This window comes from Neophocaena asiaeorientalis, unplaced genomic scaffold (genome assembly GCF_003031525.2).
Source record: "Neophocaena asiaeorientalis asiaeorientalis breed wild unplaced genomic scaffold, Neophocaena_asiaeorientalis_V1.1 scaffold125, whole genome shotgun sequence".
Lineage (NCBI taxonomy): Eukaryota > Metazoa > Chordata > Mammalia > Artiodactyla > Phocoenidae > Neophocaena > Neophocaena asiaeorientalis.
The window spans coordinates 210,340-235,093 of NW_020174425.1; the positions used below are offsets into that span (position 1 = coordinate 210,340).

The 24,754-nt window shown below is 40.6% G+C and overlaps 1 protein-coding gene across 1 annotated transcript in view; it reads right to left on the reverse strand.

The window, feature by feature from the left end:
- SLC35F1 (solute carrier family 35 member F1) overlaps positions 1-24,754 on the reverse strand; it is a 156,712-nt gene that overhangs the window by 75,698 nt on the left and 56,260 nt on the right. The window contains exon 2 of the mRNA XM_024756667.1: positions 9,048-9,175. Within this exon, the coding sequence (XP_024612435.1) occupies positions 9,048-9,175 (128 nt within the window). The remainder of the gene's footprint in view (positions 1-9,047; positions 9,176-24,754) is intronic.

Sequence of the window (24,754 nt, forward strand, 5' to 3'; positions counted from 1 at the left end):
CCTGGTTCAGTCTAGGACGGTTATACCTTTCTAAGAATTTGTCCATTTCTTCCAGGTTGCCCACTTTATTGGCATAGAGTTGCTTGTAGTAGTCTCTTAGGATGCTTTGTATTTCTGCGGTGTCTGTTGTAACTTCTCCTTTTTCATTTCTAATTTTATTGATGTGAGTCCTCTCCCTCTTTTTCTTGATGAGTCTGGCTAATGGTTTATCAGTTTTGTTTATCTTCTCAAAGAATGAGCTTTTATTTTTATTGATCTTTGCTACTGTTTTCTTTGTTTCTATTTCATTTATTTCTTCTCTGATCTTTATGATTTCTTTCACCTTAGATAAATCCCACTTGATCATGGTGTATGACCCTTTTAATGTGTCATTGGATTCTGTTTGCTAGTATTTTGTTGAGGATTTTTGCATCTATATTCATCAGTGATATTGGTCTGTAATTTTCTTTTTTTGCAGTATCTTTGTTTGGTTTTGGTATCAGGGTGATGGTGGCCTCATAGAATGAGTTTGGGAGTGTTCCTTCCTCTGCAATTTTTGGGAAGAGTTCGAGAAGGATGGGTGTTAGCTCTTCTCTAAATGTTTGATAGAATTCACCTGTGAAGCCATCTGGTCCTGGACTTTTGTTTGTTGGAAGATTTTTAATCACAGTTTCAATTTCATTACTTGTGATTGGTCTGTTCACATTTTCTATTTCTTCCTGGTTCAGTCTAGGACGGTTATACCTTTCTAAGAATTTGTCCATTTCTTCCAGGTTGCCCACTTTATTGGCATAGAGTTGCTTGTAGTAGTCTCTTAGGATGCTTTGTATTTCTGCGGTGTCTGTTGTAACTTCTCCTTTTTCATTTCTAATTTTATTGATGTGAGTCCTCTCCCTCTTTTTCTTGATGAGTCTGGCTAATGGTTTATCAGTTTTGTTTATCTTCTCAAAGAATGAGCTTTTATTTTTATTGATCTTTGCTACTGTTTTCTTTGTTTCTATTTCATTTATTTCTTCTCTGATCTTTATGATTTCTTTCTTTCTGCTAACTTTGGGTTTTGTTTGTTCTTCTTTCTCTAGTTCTTTTCAGTGTAAGGTTAGATTTTTTATTTGAGATTCTTCTTGTTTCTTGAGGTAGGCTTGTATAGCTATAAACTTCCCTCTTAGAAATGCTTTTGCTGCATCCCATAGGTTTTGGATCATCGTGATTTCATTGTCTTTTGTCTCTACGTATTTTTTGATTTTCTCTTTGATTTCTTCAGTGATCTCTTGGTTATTTAGTAACGTATTGTTTAGCCTCCATGTGTTTATGTTTTTTACGTTTTTTTCCCTGTAATTCCTTTCTAATCTCACAGCATTGTGGTCAGAAAAGACGCTTGATATGATTTCAATTTTCTTATATTTACTGTGGCTTGATTTATGACCCAAGATGTGATCTATCCTGGAAAATGTTCTGTGCACAGTTGACAAGAAAGTGTAATCTGCTGTTTTTGGATGGAATGTCCTATAAATATCAATTAAGTCTATCTGGTCTATTGTGTCATTTAAAGCTTCTGCTTCCTTATTTATTTTCATTATGGATGATCTGTCCATTGGTGTAAGTGAGGTGTTAATGTCCCCTACTATTATTGTGTTACTGTCGATTTCCTATTTTATAGCTGTTAGCAGTTGCCTTATGTATTGAGGTGCTCCTATGTTGGGTGCATATATATTTATAATTGTTATATCTTCTTCTTGGATTGATCCCTTGATCATTATGTAGTGTCCTTCCTTGTCTCTTGTAACATTCTTTATTTTAAAGTCTATTTTATCTAATATGAGTATTGCTACTCCAGCTTTCCTTTGACTTCCATTTGCTTGGAATATATTTTTCCATCCCCTCACTTTCAGTCTATATGTGTCCCTAGGTCTGAAGTAGACAGCATATAGATGGGTCTTGTTTTTGTATCCATTCAGCAAGCCTGTGTCTTTTGGTTGGAATATTTAATCCATTCATGTTTAAGGTAATTTTCGATATGTATGTTCCTATGACCATTTTCTTAATTGTTTTGGGTTTGTTTTTGTAGGTCCTTTTCTTCTCTTGTGTTTCCCACTTTGAGAAGTTCCTTTAGCATTTGTTGTAGAGCTGGTTTGGTGGTGCTGAATTCTCTCAGCTTTTGCTTGTCTCTAAAGCTTTTGATTTCTCTGTTGAATCTGAATGAGATCCTTGCTGGGTAGAGTAATCTTGGCTGTAGGTTCTTCCCTTTCATCACTTTAAATATATCATGCCACTGCCTTCTGGCTTGTAGAGTTTCTGCTGAGAAATCAGCTGTTAACCTTATGAGAGTTCCCTTGTATGTTATTTGTCATTTGTCCCTTGCTGCTTTCAATAATTTTTCTTTGTCTTTAATTTTTGCCAGTTTGATTATGTGTCTTAGCATGTTTCTCTTTGGGTTTATCCTGTATGGGACTCTCTGAGCTTCCTGGAGTTGGGTGGTTATTTCCTTTCCCATGTTAGGGAAGTTTTTGAGTATAATCTCTTCAAATATTTTCTCGGGTCCTTTCTCTCTCTCTTCTCCTTCTGGGACCCCTATAATGCAAATGTTGTTGCATGTAATGTTGTCCCAGAGGTCTCTTAGGCTGTCTTCATTTCTTTTCATTCTTTTTTCTTTATTCTGTTCTGCAGCAGTGAATTCCACCAATCTGTCTTCCAGGTCACTTATCCGTTCTTCTGCCTCAGTTATTCTGCTATTGATTCCTTCTAGTGTAGTTTTCATTTCAGTTATTGTATTGTTCATCTCTGTTTGTTTGTTCTTTAATTCTTCTAGGTCTTTGTTAAACATTTCTTGCATCTTCTCAATCTTTGCCTCCATTCTTTTGCCAAGGTCCTGGATCATCTTTGCTATCATTATTCTGAATTCTTTTTCTGGAACGTTGCCTATCTCCACTTCTTTAATTCTTTTGTGGGGGTTTATCTTGTTCCTTCATCTGGTACATAGCCCTCTGCCTTTTCCTCTTGTCTGTCTTTCTGTGAATGGGGTTTTTGTTCCACAGGCTGCAGGATTGTAGTTCTTCTTGCTTCTGCTGTCTGCCCTCTGGTGGATGAGGCTATCTAAGAGGTTTGTGCAAGTTTCCTGATGGGAGGGACTGGTGGTGGGTAGAGCTGCCTGTTGCTCTGGTGGGCAGAGCTCAGTAAAACTTTAATCCGCTTGACTGCTGATGGGTGGGGCTGGGTTTCCTCCCTGTTGGTTGTTTGGCCTGAGGCAACCCAACACTGGAGCCTACCTGGGCTCTTTGGTGGGGCTAAATAGGGACTCTGGGAGGGCTCACGCCAAGGAGCACTTCCCAGAACCTCTGCTGCCAGTGTCCTTGTCTCCACGGTGAGCCACAGCCACCCCCCCTCTCTACAGGAGACCCTCCAACACTAGCAGGTAGGTCTGGTTCAGTCTTCCCCGGGGTCACTGCTCCTTCTCCTGGGTCCTGATGTGCACACTATTTTGTGTGTGCCTTCCAAGAGTGGAGTCTCTGTTTCCCCTACTCCTGTCTAAGTCCTGCAATCAAATCGCACTCACCCTCAATGTCTGATTCTCTAGGAATTCCTCCTCCCGTTGCCGGACCCCCAGGTTGGGAAGTTGACATGGGGCTAAGAATCTTCAATCCAGTGGGTGGACTTCTGTGGTATAAGTGTTCTCCAGTCTGTGAGTCACCCACCCAGCAGTTGTGGGATTTGATTTTACTGTGATTGCGCCCCTCCCACCGTCTCATTGTGGCTTCTCCTTTGTCTTTGGATGTGCCATATCATTTTTGGTGAGTTCCAGTGTCTTCCTGTGGATGACTGTCCAGCAGCTAGTTGTGATTCTGGTGTACTTGCAAGAGGGAGTGAGAGCACATCCTTCTACTCCGCCATCTTGGTTCTTGTCTCAGAAGATCTCTCAGACAATCAACGAGATTGATTTCAAGTCTGTCTCATCTACATGGATGTTAGAGCTGATATAATTCTGTGGTCAGAACATCAGAAGAATAGACTCCTTTTCCACCTTCTACAGGCTACACACATACCTTGGCTTGTGGCCTCTTCCTCTTTCAAAGATAGCAATGATGGGTTGAGTCCTTACATCACAAAGACAATGACCTTCTCCTGTAGTCACACCTCCCTCTAACTCCTCATAGCAGTTTTATTTGTAAAAAACCAAAGCTGGAAATAATCCAAATGTCCTTCAGCAGGTGATGGCTAAACAAACCCTGATATGTTTATACTATGGCATACTACTCAGCAATAAAAAGACCAAACTATTGATACATGCAACAATTTGGGTGGACTTAAGGGTATTATGCTTAGTGAAAAAAGCCAATCTCAAAAGGTTAAACACTGTGTGATTCCATTTTATATAGCATTCTCCAGCTGACAAAATCATAGAGATGGAGAATAGAGTAGTTGTTGCTAGGGATAGGAATGAGGGTGGTGGAATGGGTGTGACTTCATAGGGGTTGTATGAGGGAGTTTCTTTGTGGTGATAGTATAGTTCTGTATCCTGACTGTGGTCGTAGTTACACAAACCCATACATGGATCAAATTGTGTAGAGCTACACACACACACCAACAAACGAGTGAAGGAAAAGGGATGAAAACTGAATCAGGTCTGTGGCTTAGTTAACAGTATTGTACCAATGTCAGTATCCTAGTCATATAAAATGTCACCATTGGGGAAATGCTGTGTGGACAGTTCATAGAATCCTATAGAGTTTTGCAATTCCTTGTGAGTCTATAATCATTCCAGAAATATATATTTTCCTCTCACGCTTCATGCATTAATTGTTTGTGACATTTAACCATGAGTTTAAGGAATTAACTGAAAGGGCAAGAGGATAAAGCACAGAGAGCCTCTTCATGTCTTTTTGTTCTATATCACTGTTCTTAAGAGAATCAGAAGACAAAAGTACTTGGTTCTTTGCCAACTAGTAATGAGGACTGTCTTGTTAAAACAGAAGTGCCTTTGCAAAAGGGCTGTTGGGCTACATCCTATCATTCCTTTCCTCAGAAACATTCACAGCTCTCTTTTATTTACAAAATTAAGCCACACTTTTTATCCTGACCTTGAAGACCTCCTATGACATGACCCCAGCTTAACTTTTGGGCTCTATCTTACTTAATTCCATAATGAGCACCCATTGCTTCAATCTGTTCTCTGCACCACAGCCTGCCTGCCTTTAAAACTCAAATGTGGCTTCCCACGGCACTTAGCCTAAAGACTCAAACTCTTGACCTGGCTGTCAAGACTTGTTGAGTCTAGCACTTGCCTCCTTCCCCAGCCCATCTTGCACCACTCTTTTCTTCACTCTCCTTGCCTAGTCACAAGCCCTTGCTCACAACCTCATCCTTGCCATGGTCCTTCCCACCACAGAGCCTTGAGCACGCTGTCTTCTTTGCTTGGACCTCTTTCTTTCTCAACTAATCTTCCACTTCTCTTATAGGTCTCAGCTCTACCACTAGTCTTTTAGGAAAATCTTCCCTAACTTTCCAGTTTAGGCCAAGTTGTTTTGACAAATGTTCTTGTAGAACTGTGTTGCTTTCTTTTAGAACACTCATCTCTGACTATAATGATGCAGCCATTCATTTGGTTATTTGGCTGCCTTTCCCATTTGCCTGGAAGTGCCAAAGAATACAGAAAGTATCTTTTTTTTACTATTTCCTCACTGTTCACTACCTAATACACTGACTTGAACAGAGAAGTATTCAGTAGTTATTTTTGAAGTGACTGGATGAATCAAACTGGAACAATTGTTCTCCAATCATATTCCTCAGGTTTTCTGCCCCTAAGCTTTTGCCATGATTTTCTTTCTGGGTTCAAAGCTATACCTAAATTTTATTCAATCTTATAGACTCCTCTGAATGGGTACTTTCTTGCCTCTGCAAATAAACATCATCTCTGGCTCCTGTGAAAACTATAGCACTTTGGCATCCGTTCCCTTGCTGTACATGATGTTACTATCAATAGAGTGTGCCTCTTGTCCCCTTTATAAGTTCAGAAGCTCCTGGAGGTAAGGTTGATTCATTTCCTTTGTTCTTTTCTTTTTTTTTAACTCTGTAGAAGCTTTGTCATTCTTTTTTTTTTCTGTTAATGTTTTTATTCTTTAATTTTATTTTATTAAAAATTTTTTTATTTTATATTGGAGTACAGTTGATTAACAATGTTGTGTTAGTTTCAAGTGTACAGCAAAGGTTGATTCATTTCTATTTACATCACTTGCAATAACTAGTACATTTCTCAGATGTATAATTAGTGTATTTTCCTTATTGATTAATATATGAATAAAAGCTAAACACTTAGCACGTATTATGTTCTCAATTAGTATTTATAGAAACAAGGGAAAATCATTATAGGTCCTTGTTAGTTCCACTGATTTGCAATGAGTAAACAGAATTGAATTACAAAACAGCAGTACAGACATGGTTCCCAGAGCAGATGCCTTCTATTCTGACCATTTATTATTATTTAAGAAGTTTATTTTTTGTAGGTAGCAAAATGGTTCTAGAATTGTTTGATTCAACTTGCTTTTTTACTTCCCCCTATTCCTTGCTCAGTAAGTTATAATGAAGACAAACTGATATTTCAGTAGAATTACTTTTTGACTTTCTACAGAATTAAAATAAATTTTGCATAGAACGCAGCATTAAATGCAGTGTCAAACAGCTAATTTGAGAGAGGTGAAAGGATGGATTAATGGTGGTGCATAACATGGGTTGAACAAAACACCTGAGGACAAGGGGAAAGTTATTAAAACCTTGTCACTGGGCTTCCCTGGTGGCATAGTGGTTGAGAGTCCCCCTGCTGATGCAGGGGACACGGGTTTGTGCCCCGGTCCAGGAAGATCCCACATGCCGCGGAGCGGCTATGCCCGTGAGCCATGGCCGCTGAGCCTGCGCGCCCGGAGCCTGTGCTCCGCAACGGGAGAGGCCACAACAGTGAGAGGCCCGGTACCACAAAAAAAAAAAGAAAGAAAAAAAACCTTGTCACTGTCTACAAAAAAGAATTGAAAAACTGAAAAATTTTTTTTATAAATCCCCATAGAACTTAAGCAACCAGTAATTGGTTGTGACTTTTCAATGGTTAACAAAGGAAAACAAAAGTCAAATGGATTTCCAAAGGGGTAAGTTTCCTCTTCATGCTCCCCAGGAGGCCCATTAATAATTTTTGACTCTGCACTAATGGGCCCAGTTCTGCCATGAAGCCAGCATTCCCCTTTCTTCTCCCACATACTGGTATAGACATTCCAGGGGCCTCTGCATGTGGGTAGAGAACTGCTGGCAATTTCTGTGTCCCCAAATACTGGAAATCAATGCAATTTAATTAACCTCTTTAAACACTTTTGAGTGCCTATTATGTGCTGGGTTTCCTACCAGGTACTAGCGATTCAAAAGTGAACAAGAAATCCTCTTTGCTGTGAAAAGCTTACAGCTTGGTGGAGTAGGTGGAAATATTCAAACACCATTCTTAGGTAAGACAGACTGTGAAGACAGAGCTATAAAACAAAGTGCCTGGGAGCACAGGAGAGAGAGAGCATGAGAGAGAGAGAGACAGAGACAGAGACAGAGAGAGAAATTTGTTGTCATTGTGGGGCTTGTGGAAGTGAATAGGAGCTAGGCTGAGTTTGGAGCACTGTGGTTGTTCTCCCAGCATCCATCCACCTCATCTCTCCCTTAATGGGTGACAGATATGTGACTGGGTGAGATTGATCCTGCCCTGACTCCAGGAGTGAGTGCTGATTGGTGAGCCAGTGATTCTCAACTAGAGATGGTGCCTGCTAGAGGGCATTTGGAAATCCATGAGGACCCTTTTAGTTGTTACAAAGGCTGAAAGACGCTATGGGCATTTGATGGGTGGGGACCAGAAATCTTAAATGACCTATAAAGTAGGAAAATGACTCACATCATGAAAAACTGTCCTACCCAAAATGCCAGTAGTACTCCTACTGAGAAACATTTGTCTAAACAAATCAGAGAAATCTCCTCCTGTATTGGTTCAGAGAGTCCAGGTCTAGGTCAGTTAGCTCACACTGTTCCCCTGCCATCAGTGTGGTCCAATCAGATAGAGCTCTGGACTTTTCTTCAGTGGTTGTAGGGAAGCATCCTTTCTGTCCCTTATTGGGTATGCAGGAGGAAGCATGTAGACCCTACCTAATTCTGATTTAGATAGATTCCCATTCAATCTATATAATCTGAATTTATTCAAGTGGTTTGTTCGCTTGTTTGTTTCTTCATTTTTGTTATTGTTTCTAAGCAAATTATTGGAATGGCAGCAATGTTGTTGAGGTATCAAATCTAAGTAAAATCTGATATGTGAACAATATTTTGTTTTCATCCTGGAGCCTTGGAATGACTATAAAATTCATAATATTGTCATAAAAAGAGAAATAAGGGTGAAACAAAAATAGTCAAGATTATTATTTATGGTTTAATGAGGAATATTAGTGGTGCCTGGTAAAAATCGTGAAAATCTAAGTTAAATTTGCAATGGTGTGTGTGTGTGCATGCACGCTTGTACACATAATTACATAAAAGAAAAAGAGAGAGAGGGAGGGAGGAAGGAAGGATGCAGTGGCTATCTTCATACCTAACACATTGTAGAAATGTAAATCTTGTCCCTTTAGGAAAAATTCTGTCTCTTCAGCTTACAAAATCTACACATCAAAGAAAGCTAAAGGAAAAGATTATTAAGCACTTTGATTACTTAATCGAAGTCCATTAGCATATTCTAAAACCTTACAAGTTGTGATTAAAATAGATTTATTTTTATGCTTACTAATAATTCTTCTGCTGACGTAAGATTAGCATTCTTAGCTACAAATTATTTTCCTGCATTGTCAATGGTTCTTGTGGTATACTAAAAACAAAGAAGAGATGTACAATTACATGTGAATTAAGAAAAATTAAAGGAACACAGAAATAAACGTCCACTTAATTTTTATATAACCGATTTCCCTCTTGTTGCAAAACTTAGAAACTAGTCATCAGAACTCCCAAGTGACTAAACTGAAAGTAAACTACATCTGGAAAATGAGGAAGATGAGAAGGGAAGAGAGCCTTGGTACCTGGATACTGGTCAGAGTCGTGTACTGGTAAGCCTTGACCACCAGATAGTTTGCTTCCAAGTCTATCAGTCCCAGGATCATATACTTCCACCATCTTCGTCGTAAAATTGCCAGGAGGTTTTCTTCTCCTGCGTTACAAAGTTAAGAAGAAATGGATTAAGCTCTGAACACGTTGAGAAACTGTATATTTAGAAGGATTCTAAAATATATATTACAGTACTATATTTTTTACCATACCTTATCAAACATTTAATTAAACAAATGAATCAATATGTCCAAGAATGACATACTTGTGCTTAGTTTACTAGATTTCATGGTAGATTTCAGCCCTTCAAATTAGTTCGTATCCCAGAACAAGACTGGACAGGTTTTTAGTTCACTATGCAAAATATTTTCTCACAAACATTTGAACAAAAAATTTTGTCAAGTAAAAATAAAAGGAAAGGTGTTCAGAAAGGCTGTATAAACACGTGAAATCCAAATCATCCTGAACTTCAGGATTGTGGTAAAATAGACAAAAATGGAAAGAGCGTAGTCAAATGGAGAAAAGCCTGTGCTTAGCTGCAGATCTGCAGTAAGGCTGCAGGGTGCCACCCCGAGGGCTCGCTCGCCTCTGAACCTTACACGCAGGTGGTGTGTGGGTGATGGGAAGAGAGAGGAAGTTGGGGGTCACTCATCGATGGGGAAGAGTGCCACAGGCCTTGGTCTTAATGCTGCCGACGACTGCAAACTTCACCATCTTGTCTCTTATGCTGGTAGCCTCAGAACAGACTCTGAACTGCCTAGTTCTTCATCCTTATTTTTACATATTTCAGGCCTGAAATGTACCTTTTCTCAAAGTGGGGGAACATGATTATTAATAATAACAGCTTTCTGGGGCCAACCTGTGAGGAATCCTTAGAGGATGTGGAACATGCAGAAACCCTGAGTGAATGGTGATTCTTGATACCAAAGAAACAATCCAAACATTTGGCCCAAAGTATGCTTTCTCTTGCTCTTCAATGTGCTGATTCCCCTGCATGGACTATTCTTCCCCCAGCCTTCAAATGAAGAAGCAGCATAGACTCTACCACCAGGAAGCCTTCCTTGATCTTTCACTTTGATCTTCTCAGAATCGGTTGGGTTTCCATGCTATGGGCTCCTTTAACACCCTTTCTTATTCCACAGATACAGTACTTATCTCCCTGTGTTATAATAGCCAGTTTTCTTGACTCTGTTACTCATTAGATTATTAACAATTTGAAGAGAGTGGCACTGTCTCGGTCATCACTTTATCTCTAGGGCCCAACAGTGCATGGTGAGTAGTCAATAAGTAATACAGAATCTATGAACACATTTTGTGTTTAATAACCTCAGCAATGTTAAATAACATTGAAATTGAAATATTTAAAATATATCTACTATAAACATTCATGCACCAGACGATGAAAATTGTTTTCTAGTTAGAACATCTGACATAAATTCATTTGGTGACCATTTTACACATAATACTCTATACATAGGACATAAAAAGGTCAATGGCACACTGAACTGCAAAGCTTAAGTTCTAAGGTCACAAGTCATTGTCCCAGGTAATTTACATGATGCACAGAGAATTGCTAAACTCGGAGCACACCAGCCACATTTCAATATGTGACATTGAAAATCTGGATCATGGCACTGTTTGTTCCGCCAATCAATACATATTCAAAGTTACACAGATTCAAAGGAATGATTTGTTGTCTTGCTGTTTGTTCTGCTGAAGAAGTCTGCAAGCGAAACACTCTAAACAAATGCTCCCATATTGTTTCACTTGAGCACCTGAAAACGTACAACACACTTGCTTAGCAAAATTATCCAGGAAGGCAAGAAAGCTCTCTTTTTTTTTTGGCTGAGCAAAAAATGCAACCTTTAAAAGGACTGCTTAGGGATTTATCTACATGACTCTCATTAACACTGATGTATAATAGGCCATTAAAATTCTAGAATAGTGAAGATGCATTCTTTAGAGCCCTCGTGCCAAAGTGCTTTCTAAACCTCATGAAACCGGGCCATCCATAAAAGCACCAGCACAATTGGTGGTACGTTAACATTTTGAAGGAAAAGAATTTTTAAAAAAATTAACTAAGAGGAGTAATAAAATCTAAGGGTGCAAATTTTAGAATTATAATTTGGCATTTAAATTTGTTCTGTTATTATTCTTACTATCAACATGTCCAAATATAAATAGAAAGCATAGAGAATAATGTGATAAGGTAATCTCCAATCTGAGTTAATTAATGTTAAAATTTTGCCATGTTTGCTTCAGATTTTTTCTGAGAAAGGAAATGTTACAGTTGAAATTGAAGCCCCATTTCTGCCACTGCCAGATTCCATTCCCTTCCCTCCTTCCTCAAATCACCATCTTGATATTGTCATGTATCCTTCATGTTCATGTCTTTGTTATATGTTTTCTACATATGTATGTATTTAAATGAAAGTTTATTGTAAATACTGTACCTGTCATTCTTCTAGGGTTCTTTATACTTAACATTGTTCTAGAAATAGATCCCTATTTTTTAATGTAGAGAATAAATGTAATATACTTTAAATGATATATAATTACATTTTATGAATATGCCACAATTTATCTCATCTCCCACTGACAGACATTTAAGTTGTTTCCAATTTTTCTTTAAAGAACATCCTTGTACATATGTATCTCTATAATTGGTTTAGAGTTTAATTTTGTTTTCATTCTCTTTTTAAAGAACTGTGGAGTATGCCAGTATTCACAAATGTGAAAAACATAATTAAAGAAAGTAACCCTAATTGAAAGTAACATAGCATTCCAGCAACAATAACTATGGCAATAATTGAGAATACAGAGGGAAATTATTGACAGTCTTGATCATGTGACTCATATCTCATTTTACTAAGCATCAACAGAACGACCAATGAATGTATTTTTTCATTTTTGTAACAAATACTTATATGATACTATGTACCAGGCAGTGTCTATGTGCTTTACAAATATTAATTTACTTAATCCTTATAATATCCCTGTATGGAAGGTATTTCTTTTCACCGTATTTACAGATGACAAAACTGGGGCCTGGAGGAGTTAAGTAACTTGCCCAAAAGTTCACAAAGATGAGACAGGATTTGAATTCATAACAATCCGGCACTAGGCTTCACACTCACTGGTACTGCACTATTTTGCCTTATTGGTTTGTAATTACGGCCCTGTCCTCAGGAGTCATTCATTTCTCATTAAAGGAGCTATCATGACCTGCTTGTCCCAACTCACATGCAGGGTGCCCCCTCTGCCAGACTTCAGGGGGCGCCTGGCACATTGAAGCTGACGTGCACGGCGTCCCCTAGTGTTGCCGGTGCCCAGCCGCGCAGTCATGTGACCACTCCTGAATCAGCTTAGGGATGAGCATGGGTCCCATCACCCTCACCTCAGTATCAAAAGTTGATGTCTCCCTGCCTGATCTAAGGGCATGACAGAGTTTCCCTTGTGAATTGTAAAATAAGGCTTTCGATCAAATTTATGGCTTAACAAAGCCTAATGATAAGAATTACTGTTATATGCTGTACTACTAGTTGAAGCCTTGGGCGTAATAACAATGGTCACACATGGGGTGGGGCGAGCGTGGCAGTGGTTAATGAATGTTGAATGAAGGAAGCGGAAACACCTGTGCAAAGACTGAAACATGGTCCACATTCACGGCAGCGACTGGAAACCTGAAGAGCCTTGATTCATGGATAGGACTCTTGTTCACCCCCAGTGGTGGTCTGAGTAGAGAATAAAAGGATTGCGAGACAGCACCAGAGGTGAATTCAGCAAAGGGAACGAGAAGCTGCATTAATCTCGGGACTGCATTTTCATTAAGGGCTCTCATGGGTGGGGTGATCCTTCATGGTGTTTTTCTGCAAGGACAGAACTCAGCATGTGTTTGCACAGAGGGTCTGCAGCAAGAGTGAAGCCCCCGCAAAGAGGGCGAGACCCTTGCTTGAATGGACGCCTCCTCGGCTCACAACTTGAAGCCATAATGCCATCTTCCTTTACCAGAACTCCAAGGGAAGAGGTTAAATATTCATCAGTGAATGTGAAAAAAGGAATGACTGAAGATATAAGTTTTAATTACTCACCTTTAAAAGGTGAAATTTAGTATTAGGATGTAGAATTCAAAACAATTCTTTTGTCAGAAAAGTGAACAAAATAAATGTGCCAATAATAAGGAAATGAAAATGTAAATGGTTCACAAAAAGAATTGCAATCAATTGCACTTCATAATGTGAATCTGAGAGTAAGGATGAAATATAAAAAGGACAAATAATGAAGATTACATTTTGTTTTGTATTGTTTCATTCATTGTCACTATTGGAGCCAGACAGTGAGATTAAGAAGAGCATAAAAGGCAGTCCTTTAATGTCTTGGCTTAGTGGCAACAGACCTGGGTTTGGACACTGACGTACCTTAGTGGTACTGAGTAACTTGGGTAACGGCTCTGAACCTTGATCGCTCTACTGTAAAATGGGGACTGTAGCAACTATTTCATAGGGCATTGTACATTAAAGGCAGTACGAATGTCGTATTTAAGCTAATATCTAATGCCAGGTATGTGTACAAGACATGTCAGCAAGAGGTGGGGTCCTGGAATCCTTGAATCCTGACCAGCCACCCACCACAGACTGGCTCACTGCGAGTGATGGATCCTGCATGGAGGAAGCCCAGGAAAATGAACTCTCTTAATTTCTCATTAGGGCTTTAGCTGCACACCCTCTGTCTCTAACTCTTGAGATTGTGGATGGATCACACTGCAGCCAGCATATGACATTTGTCCAGACAGGAGGCAGCCTGAGGGCCGTGTCCTTGACCTTGACACCTCTCCCCTGGGCCAGATCCTTGTCTTAATTCTCCTGGATCTCACTACTTGATCTGGGAGGGGAAGCCATGTGAACACACCCCTTCCCCCTAAGGCTTGAACCAGAAATGGCTTCGTTCTCTGGGACTCTAGTCCTACTGGGCCTTTCCAGGGTAGGGGCTTTGAGGAGGTGTTTCCAAGGTTACCACATAGGCTGCATGTGACAGGCAAAACGTAAAAGAGGAAACCACATAAAGGGTTCAAAGAAAGCCAAGAGGAGAAGAGACATGGCCTCAGTTCCCACTTTACACCCTTCACATCCCTCTCGCTCAAGTTCCCACTCACACTGCAAGATCCAGTTACCTGGATGTGAAGCTCCCATGGGAAGCTTTCCCAAAGTCTCTGCTTCCCCTCAGAACTTATTTCTCTTTTTTACGTATCCTGAACTATGCCTAGCATAGTGATTTAGACAGATAGTTACTCACGTAAATAAGATCCTGTTATCAAGGTAAGATAGCTGAATAACACCGTTAAAATGTACTCGGTCATCTGGCTGTCTTCCAGAGATGCCTAATAAGGGTTTGGAAAAATATCGAAAAGCAACTAAAAATGAATCATAATCACGTAAGTTTCTGGTAGCTGTGACTTTAAGAGAAAATCCATATATGTGTAAACATGATTGTATATAGGATACGTTTCTTAACAGCAAGTTTATTTTATTTTTTTCAAAGTTACTTTTTTGGCATTGATAAGTAAAACAAAATATTCTAGCCCTAATGACAAAGTCATTCTATTACCTTTCTGACACAAAAACATATATACCTTATGATTCGAAAAATCTTTCAATGTATATTACCTTTTTAAACATGAAACGATCACTTAAACCTCAGAAACCTTTTTTTTTCTGGATTTTTTAAGCTGTCATCTTTTATGAAGTTAAGATACATGATTTTATGTGGCACACTTATACTCTACACCTTTGAAATATGCAAAACTGTTCTTTTTTAAAAAAATTATTTACTTTTGGCTGCATTGGGTCTTTGTTGCTGTGCACAGGTTTTCTCTAGTTGCAGCAAGTGGGGACTACTCTTTGTTGCAGTGCACAGGCTTCTCATTACGGTGGCTTCTCTTGTTGCGGAGCATGGGCTCCAGGCGTGCGGGCTTCAGTAGCTGCAGCACATGGGCTCAGTAGTTGTGGCTCGTGGGCTCTAGAGCACAGGCTCAGTAGTTGTGGCTCGTGGGCTCTAGAGCACAGGCCCAGTAGTTGTGGCGCACGGGCTTAGCTGGTCCGCGGCATGCAGGATCTTCCCAGACCAGGGCTCGAACCCGTGTCCCCTGCATTGGCAGGTGGATTCTTAACCACTGCACCACCAGGGAAGCCCCAAAACCTGTGTTCTTGATGTATCTTAGGAGAGACACAATTGCTAACATTTTTTTTCTTCATATTAATAGAAAAATTGATAGTAAGTCTGCCTAGATTTTACCATAAAGGCAATTACAACAAATAGATAAACAAATAAAGAACTTTTCTGAAAGTTCAGGATGTCTAAAACCCCATATATGAAAACTGTGTACTGACTATTAAACTCTGTTGACCAAAATCTATGTGTTACAGGTTCCTCTACCTCTTAATGAAAATAGTGCATGAGAGCCAAACAACTCCCCTAAACAAAGTCCATTCAGAATTTAAAAACTAGATATACATTTAGAGCACCCATTTCATATTCTTTTTATGCATGCTAAACACTGTCACTATTGGTCACTGAAAATCTTAAAGATGTTATGTTGTTGCATGATCAAACACAAACCAGTACTATTGTCCCATATTTCTACCTGTGATAGACACATTTCTTTGTACTGATATATGTCATCCAACAATCAAAATTTAACTGATTAAAATGGAACACATCTTCCTACTCCAAACTCCTGTCCAGTTTATGCTTTTTGCTGAGCAACCAGCCCTTGGGGCCCATTTTAACTTTCTTAGCTCTTTTGCAGTTATCTATATGCGCAGATTCTTGCCCTGAGAAATCTCACCAAGAGTTCTTCCCTTTTGATTTGGATGGTGAGTCAGCCAGGCTGGCCTTTGCTTTCTGGCTCCAGGAGACAGCCTTCTCAGAGAAGACAAGAATGGTGCCCTGCGGAGCTGTGGATGTGGCAGCCACGCCTTCCCTTTGGCAGGGCAACACAGGGAGGGCACTGGAGCCATTCAGCAGCAGGCTCGAACCCAGCCTCTTCCGGGCACTGGGTGTATGATATTGTCACACAACTTAGTCTCTCTAAACCTCAATTTTCCTGATCTATACATCGGAATTACTAGGTGGACCTGCCTCCCTGAGTGTTGGTCAGGATTAAGTGAGATATTTATAAAATGTTTAACATGGTGCCTCGAAAGCAGCTCTTATCATTATCTTGACTTTTATCACAGCTGGTCTTTCCTCATGCCAAACTTCCGACATACTGTAGACGTGCAGTAAAGAATTTAACCTTGCCCCCAAAGAGGTCTGCAATTTGTCCTGGGGTAACGTTATGATTCCAGGCTGAGAATGGCCATGTCAGAAAGACCAACAATGTGATTTGGGGTGAAGGCTTTGGGTCACGCCCAGAGACTATAGAGAATCAATCAGGCTTACATAATGGAGCTTTAGTAAAAACCTGAACACAGAGGCTCTAGCGAGTTTCCCTGATTGGCAATATTTTGTCCATATCGTCACACACTGGTGCTAGGAAAGTAATATGTCTTGTCTCCATTGGGAAAGGACAATGGAAGCCCTGGACTTGGTACTTCTTTAGGACTCTGCCGTATGGGCTTATTCACTTGGTTGATTCTAATCTGTATCCTTTCCCTGTAATAACTCAAACCATGAATGTAATAGCTTTCAGTGAGTTCTGTGAGGCTTAGTAAATTTCTGAAACTGACAGTGGTTTGGGGGATCCTCCTCCAACACTGAACTTGCAATTGGCATCAGGAGAGAGGGTGGTCTTGTGTGGACTCTGAACTTTCCCATTTGGCTTAAACTCTCATAGTGTTATGAGGTAAGGGTAGTGTTGGGACTGTGCCCCTAAACTTTTGCACCTGGTTTTCCTCAAACACAACTAAATTTGTCCCTCTTTTGCTCAAGAACTCAAGTAGGTGTTTGGTGCATCTCAGCAAAACTAGACCCCAGAACCCTCGAGGTCTGAATTCAAATTAAAACAAACAACTGGTGTCCTTTCCAGTTGATTTTAAACAATGTATGTGATTATTTGTGGTCTTGAAAGAATATAAAAACTTCACACTTTAAACCTAAATTTCCGTCATTATAGAGATATCACTTACTGTTCACTAGCTCAAAATGGTTAATGATAGGTTGGCTGTGTGTGGGGTGGATGCTTTGATTTAAAATTATTCAAAGCAGTCATAATGAAATGATGGACTCATATAAATCTCTCTACTTTCCTGTGGCGAGCCTGCTGAGAGGAAAATGTATTTGTCCTTTTTAATGACATGACTATTTTCCTTTTCTTCATCCCATTTTGTGAAAAGTGACCCTATCTGCCTTTTGAAGGCTTCCTGTAATTGGCTCTGATGCCCCCCGACGTTAGCAGATGAATCTGTCAGTTTTGTGAATTTTGTTTTGAACAAAGAGCTGTGTAGTAGCTAATGACACACGATGCAAGGGGAAGAGGCCAGAGCAGGCTTGCCTCCGGACTCCTGCCACCTGCTGAGCATATGCAAAAGACAACATGACAGAAGATGCTAGCCTGAACTTTTGAGTGCTGACCTTGAGCTTTGACATGAGAGCATCTGTCATGGTGGACACATAGGTTAGACCCAACATGGGAAATTAGCAAGAGGAGCGCCAATGGGCCAAAAGCCTGGCTAAGCAGAAAGCTGGCTGGCCTCCTCTCCCCTGTTCACGCTCCCATCTCCCACACCGAATGTCAAGTACAGATCTACCAAGGCCACTTCTGTTACCTGACATTTATTTTTCATTGAACACCATTTGTCAGGACAAGGCCAGAGGCAACATATATTTACTTTCACATTTAACTGCCACCCTATACTCTAGGTTAAAAGCGTGACATCAGAGAGACACAGCCACTTAACTGGCTGTGTCACCTTGGGAAAGTTTACTCCTTTACAAAAGGGGGCATACGCTACTTACTTGAAAATGTCGCTATACCAGTTACATGAGAAAATGTATGTAACATCTCTGGCTTCCAGTAAATATTTGATAGCTTTGCTATTAACAGCCTTATGAAGAAACTATTTTTCAGATCATGAAATCAGGTTTTGAAAAATTTTAAGTAATCTGTCCAAGGTCTGTCCTGACTTTTTACTGCAAAGCATTCACTACTCTAAGAATGATGCTTTTTGTTTACACGGTACATTTAATAAAACAAATCAGAAATACTTTTATCTTTTTATCAAATCTTTCTGAAATTAAGTTCAGTAGGAACAAGGCAGCATTTTCTGAGCAAAGCAATAATAGTATGCAATGTGTACTTCTAGAATACACACACATATATTCTAAAACATATTTCCATCTGAAAATAGTGAAGAATATATTCATGCAGTTAAAAAGTTTCCACTTTACTAACCTAGTGGTAATGAGCACCATAGCACACAGATTATCATGTTAAAATATCATTTTAAAATTTTCCACAAAAGAAAGATAATAATCTTGGAGAAATGTTTGATTGCAGTTCTGGATCAGGAAATGTAATACAAGGTAAACCTGGAACATTTTGTTATACAAAAGAGCAAGGAAACAATAAAAAAAACTACTTGGGTTGTGTCAAAAGGACTCAGAGGCCAACTTGAAGTGTCTTTTGTATAAACATAACACTGGGGCTTCCCTGGTGGCGCAGTGGTTGAGAGTCCGCCTGCTGACGCAGGGGACACAGGATCGTGCCCCGGTCCAGGAGGCCCCCATATGCCACGGAGCGGCTGGGCCCATGAGCCATGGCCGCTGGGCCTGTGCGTCCGGAGCCTGTGCCCCGCAATGGGAGGGGCCACAGCAGTGAGAGGCCCGCGTACCGCAAAAAAAAAAAAAAACCCCACTGAAATGGATTGAAATGCATCAGATATGTTTAAATCCATAAGTTCATAAAGAATCTAAAAGCAACAGCAATAAAAACAATCACAACCAAATTTAGAAAACTAATTGGTCACTATTGGATATTAGTAAACCAACTCAATATTTTGAAAATTGGTAAAAAAAAAGGAAAAGAATCAAGTTTTCCCCCCGGGATTCTCATATGAACTATACCACTAGGTAACTAAATTGTAGATGAGGGGATATTGATCTTTATGGTGATACTCTAGCTAATAAAGAAGAAATGAGAGAATTAGAATATCCTCATTTTGTATCCTCTAATGAATATAGGCCTAGAAGGTCAAGCTACTAGCATTTCAAAGAAAGAGGCAGCCAAGCATTATGTTTTATGTGCTTCCTGATGGATGAACAAAACACTATGTATGGAAAAAAACAAGAAAGACACCAAATCTGATCAAGTTTTAGGACTTAACTACACCAATTTAAGAAATACAGAGGTCACAAAAGTATGTATTGAATTACTCTAGAAATATTCAATCAGCAAAAATCCAGATTGTGGGATACACTGTAGTCCAGCTACTCAGTTTAGCCTGTTGAATGGCAGTGACAGCAGCAACTGAGAATTTGTCAGAAATGCAGAATCTCAGGCAAACCCCAGACTACTGATTCCAAACCAGCATTTGATCAAGTGCCCAGGTTATTCTTATGCATTACAGTTTGAGAAGCAGTGATTGTATGGACCACCTGATAGATTCTTCAACGAAGAAATTGCAATAAAAATGAAAGAAGGGAGCTTCAAGATGGCAGAAGAGTAAGACTCGGAGATTACCTTCCTCCCCACAGATACATCAGAAATACATCTACACGTGGAACAACTCCTACAGAACACCTACTGAACGCTGGCAGAAGACCTCAGACTTCCCAAAAGGCAAAAACTCCCCACGTACCTGGGTAGGACAAAAGAAAAAAGAAAAAACAGAGACAAAAGGATAGGGACGGGACCTGCACCAGTGGGAGGGAGCTGTGAAGGAGGAAACGTTTCCAAACACTAGGAAGCCCCTTCGCTGGTGGAGACTGTGAGTGGCGGAGGGGGGAGCTTCGGTGCCGCGGAGGAGGGCGCAGCAACAGGGGTGCGGAGGGCAAAGCAGAGAGATTCCCGAAGCGAGGATCGGTGTCGACCGGCACTCACCAGCCCGAGAGGCTTGTCAGCTCACCCGCCAGGGTGGGTGGGGGCTGGGAGCTGAGTGTCGGGCTTCGGAGGTCGGATCCCAGGGAGAGGACTGGGGTTGGCTGCGCGAACACAGCCTGAAGGGGCTAGTGCGCCACAGCTAGCCGGGAGGGAGTCTGCGTAAAGTCTGGAGCTGCGGAGGAGGCAAGAGACCATTGTTTTGGGGTGCGCGAGGAGAGGGGATTCAGAGTGCCGCTTAAACGAGCTCTGGAGATGGGCACGAGCTGCGGCTATCAGCTCGGACCCCAGAGACGGGCATGAGACGCTAAGGCGGCTGCTGCCACCACCAAGAAGCCTGTGTGCGAGCACAGGTCACTATCCACACCTCCCTTCCGGGGAGCCTGTGCAGCCCACCACTGCCAGGGTCCCGTGATCCAGGGAAAAGTTCCCTGGGAGAACGCGTGGCGTGCCTCAGGCTGGTGCAATGTCACACTGGCCTCTGCCGCCGCAGACTCGCCCTGCATCCGTACCCCTTCCTCCCCCAGCGTGAGTGAGCCAGAGCCCCCGAATCAGCGGCTCCTTTAACCCCGTCCTGTCTGAGCGAAGAACACACGCCCTCAGGCGACCTACACGCAGAGGCGGGGCCAAATCCAAAGCTGAACCCAGGGAGCTGTGCAATCAAAGAAGAGAAAGGGAAATCTCTCCCAGCAGCCTCAGAAGCAGCGGATTAAAGCTCCACAATCAACTTGATGCACCCTGCATCTGTGGAATACATGAATAGCCAACGAATCACCCCAAATTGAGGAGGTGGACTTTATATATTATTTTTTTCCCCTTTTTCTCCTTATGTGAATGTGTATGTGTATTCTTCTGTGTGTGATTTTGTCCTTATAGCTTTGCTTTCACCATTTCTCCTAGGGGTCTGTCCATCCGTTATTTATTTTTACTTAAAATTTTTTTTCTTAATAATTATTTTTCATTTTAATAACCTTATTTTACTTTATTTTATCCCCTTCCTTCCTTCCTTTCTCTCTCCCTCTCTCTCTCTCTTTCTCTCTCTCTCTCTCTCTCTCTCTTTTATTCTGAGCCGTGTGGATGAAAGGCTCTTGGTGCTGCAGCCAGGAGTCAGTGCTGTGCCTCTGAGGTGGGAGAGCCAGCTTCAGGACACTGGACCACCAGACCTAACAAATGAAGAGGAAATAGGCAGTCTACCTGAAAAACAATTCAGAAAAATGATAGTAAAGATGATCCAAAATCTTGGAAATCGAATAGAAAAAATACAAGAAACGTTTAACAAGGACCTAGAGGGTCTAAAGAGCAAACAAACAATGATGAACAACACAATAAATGAAATTAAAAATTCTCTAGAGAAGAACACTTGGCAACTCTTCCAAGCAGAGGTCTTGACAAGCGCTTAATAGCTAAGAACTTCTCTTGTTTATTTCCCTGTGTTCTGTGGTTGTGGCAGTGCCTTGTCCTTGTACTAACGGCCAAGATGTTCCCTGCCCTTGCTGCTTCCTTTACAGACAAAGTCTGTCTATGTTTGAACCCCAAAAGCCCTCTTAGGGAATCTTCTGTTGGTGCAGTGTAGCATCTGTACCAACTACTGAGGCTTCGTAAAGCTGCTGATGGAGCAACCACGCCTCTCAGGGTTGGTGGCACTCTATTCATGTAGGTAGATGTATAAAGGTAGAGCCAGCTGAGCGCAGTAATACCCGACCAATTGTAGGAGATGGCATGATATGAATCGTGACTAACAAGAACCAGGAAAGGAGAAGATGGGGAAAGATAATCTAACGTCCATCCCAAGCAAAGCCTCCTGTGTCGTGTGGCAAATGTAGTTGGAGCCACAGATATCGATCAGGTATGGCAGGTCACAGAGCAAGGGAGGTTCCAGAGTATGTCACCAGCCTTAGCCATAGACATAAGCCTAGAATAAGTCATTCAACAAGGCTAAAATATTTGGGAAGCAAGAAAACAATCACTGAGCCAGTGATTCAGTTTTTTATAGGATTATACAAATGTCTACTTCCTGATGAAATCAGATTTTTGCCATTTTCCCCCCAGGTTTGTCTAGTCAGCAGAATTACTTAGGGAGCTTTTAAAATTGCTAATTTTGGGGCTCTACCTCAGACATTCTCCTCACTCAGCAGGTCTGGGCAGGGGCCCAGGAATCTGCATTTTAAAAAGCTTCCCAGAGACTTCAATGCTGCATGTCACTGATTCCATTACATTTTGGCAATCTTGATCTAAACTAATAAATAAATTGGTTTATCTTTCCAAGGCATTTATGCTCCAGGGCCAGCTACCTGCTTGGCTGGTGACTAGAACCAACTGACAAGGTCGCCCCTGTTGTAGGAATAAATCTGATATCTGTTCTAACTCTGTCAGAGCCCAAGGGAGTGGAGGGGCTACTTATGGCCAAATGGAGCCTTGTCCCAAATCCTATCTTCTCAAAGAAACAGCCCCAGTTTGACCCACATTGACTTTTCCTCTGAATTCTTACAGTCCTTATGCATAGTTCTATTGATTTGGGAACTTATATTTTTCCTCATATTTTTAAAATGTTGCAAGTGTGTATTTTTTCTGTCCTGAAATAGGAGTAAACTTAGGAAAAGCAAAGTCTCTGTTTTATACTCTTTTTCTGTTACATACATTATTGTCTTCTTGACAAATATTTACTGACTTTCTTTTACAAACCAATCCTGAAACATATGTAGAGAGAGTTATTCCATAGGACCTAAGACCTCTATTTTTATTATCTTCTACTACATTTACATATTACATTTTAGGGTGATTTTAACTTTCCCCAAAAGTTATTCCTTTATTTATTGTGTGTCAACTATGGCACTAGTGAGTCAGCTTGTGTGCACTGCCGATGTTGACAAAACCTAATAATCCAAGTTAAAATTCATAGACATGTATACCCCTGAGGAAAAGGTCAATTTTACCATATAATAACTTTTTAAAATCCACAACAAATACAAACCCTAATGACCCATACTAATTGTCTGGCTTGAAAAGTGTTTCTGTTCTTGGATCTGTTTCCATCCACTAAATGTAAATCTCTGAGAATTAAAAGGATAGTGTCCCTGAAGGGTGTCTCTCTATGAGACACAGCAGATGGCCTGTAAGATAACGACACGAGTACTATTGACTAACAGTCCACCAATACATTTCCAGAACTTGGGGTTAGTTACTGATGGGAAGTGAACTCTTAGGAAAGAAAATTGATCAGAATGTGTCCCAGAAATCACGGGCTATATAACAGCGTTTAATAGGGTGTTCCATTTGCCTGTGGATTTCTCAGGACACAGAGAAATAGTAGGAGCTTAAAAGTGAATAAAAGAAAACTCTTCAGATTTCCAATTAGTAGTCAAGATCAGAGGTAAGGAGGCATAGGCTAAAATTAGCATTCCTAATGTCAACCTGGAAGACAATTCAAGTTATTCGCCCAAGTAGCCCCATCAACCGTTTTTGCTCTCTTCACTTGGATCTAATTCAAAGACCAAACTTGGCGTAATCATTGCCCACATCCACCAAATCCAGTTTATTTTTAGATCTGACTTCAACTGAAGCATAGAGCTCCTTTATAAAGGTTATGGATGAAATCTGAAGGGTGCCTGAAGGTTTGTGGATATTCACCTGGCTGAGAAATGAAGATGCTATCAGAGCTAACCCCTTAGGAGGTAACTTGACCTTGAAGCTATAGTGTCACTATAGTGACACGATAGGCATAGTGTCAAAGGATATTTAAAGCGTTTCTTCCCACTGGCCTTCTGGGGGCACCAAGCCAGTAAGCACGCTTCCTCCATTCTCTTTGCTTAACCATTTTCCTGTGAGGCCTCTGTCACTCTTGTTTCTTCCTTAATAAGAGAAACTTAGACCCACCAATAGTCTGATATAATTGAACACAAATCCCAAGACTAGCATTCTACTTCAGAATAAAAATTGGGCCATCTGTCCAGTCTGCGGACCTGCTGCCATCCATACCCTGCCATCTGTCCTACAAGGTCCAGCCAGGGCAGGAAAAGCTAGGCTTTTCCCTTGTTGTCTCAGGGCTGCCCCAAGCATGAAGCTGGCCTTAGCAACTAAGCAGATAAATAAATAATGCTTAAAGAAAGCAAGAGAAAGAGAAATTTCCAGGAGAGGAAATTATTAAATTGACCTTGCTGTATCCTACTGGAGCTTAAATTAAGGCACATCGTTATGCCACTGTTGTATTTTTGAACCTGGAGAGGAGAAAGCAGAAGGGCACAGTTTCAGCAAGGGATAATTCAATTGTTGAGTTGGGAAGAGATAATTTCTTTTTCAGTGATTGTTATTTTTTTCTCTGTGTGGTAAAATGTACATAACATAAAGTTTACCATTTTAACTGTTTTAAGAGTAAAGTTCAGTGGCATTAAGTACATCCACATTGCTGTGCGACCATCACCACTATCCACCTCCAGAACTTTTTCATCATCCCGTTCTGAAACTCTAACCCCATTAAACAGTGATTCCCCATCCCCCTCTTCCCCAGCCGCCAGTAACCATTGTTCTATTTCCTGTCTCTATGAATTTGACTACTCTAGGTAGTCAAATAAGTCATATAAGTAGAATCATACATTATTTGTTCTTGTGTGTCTAGCTTATTTCATTTAGCATAACATTTTTAAGGTTCAT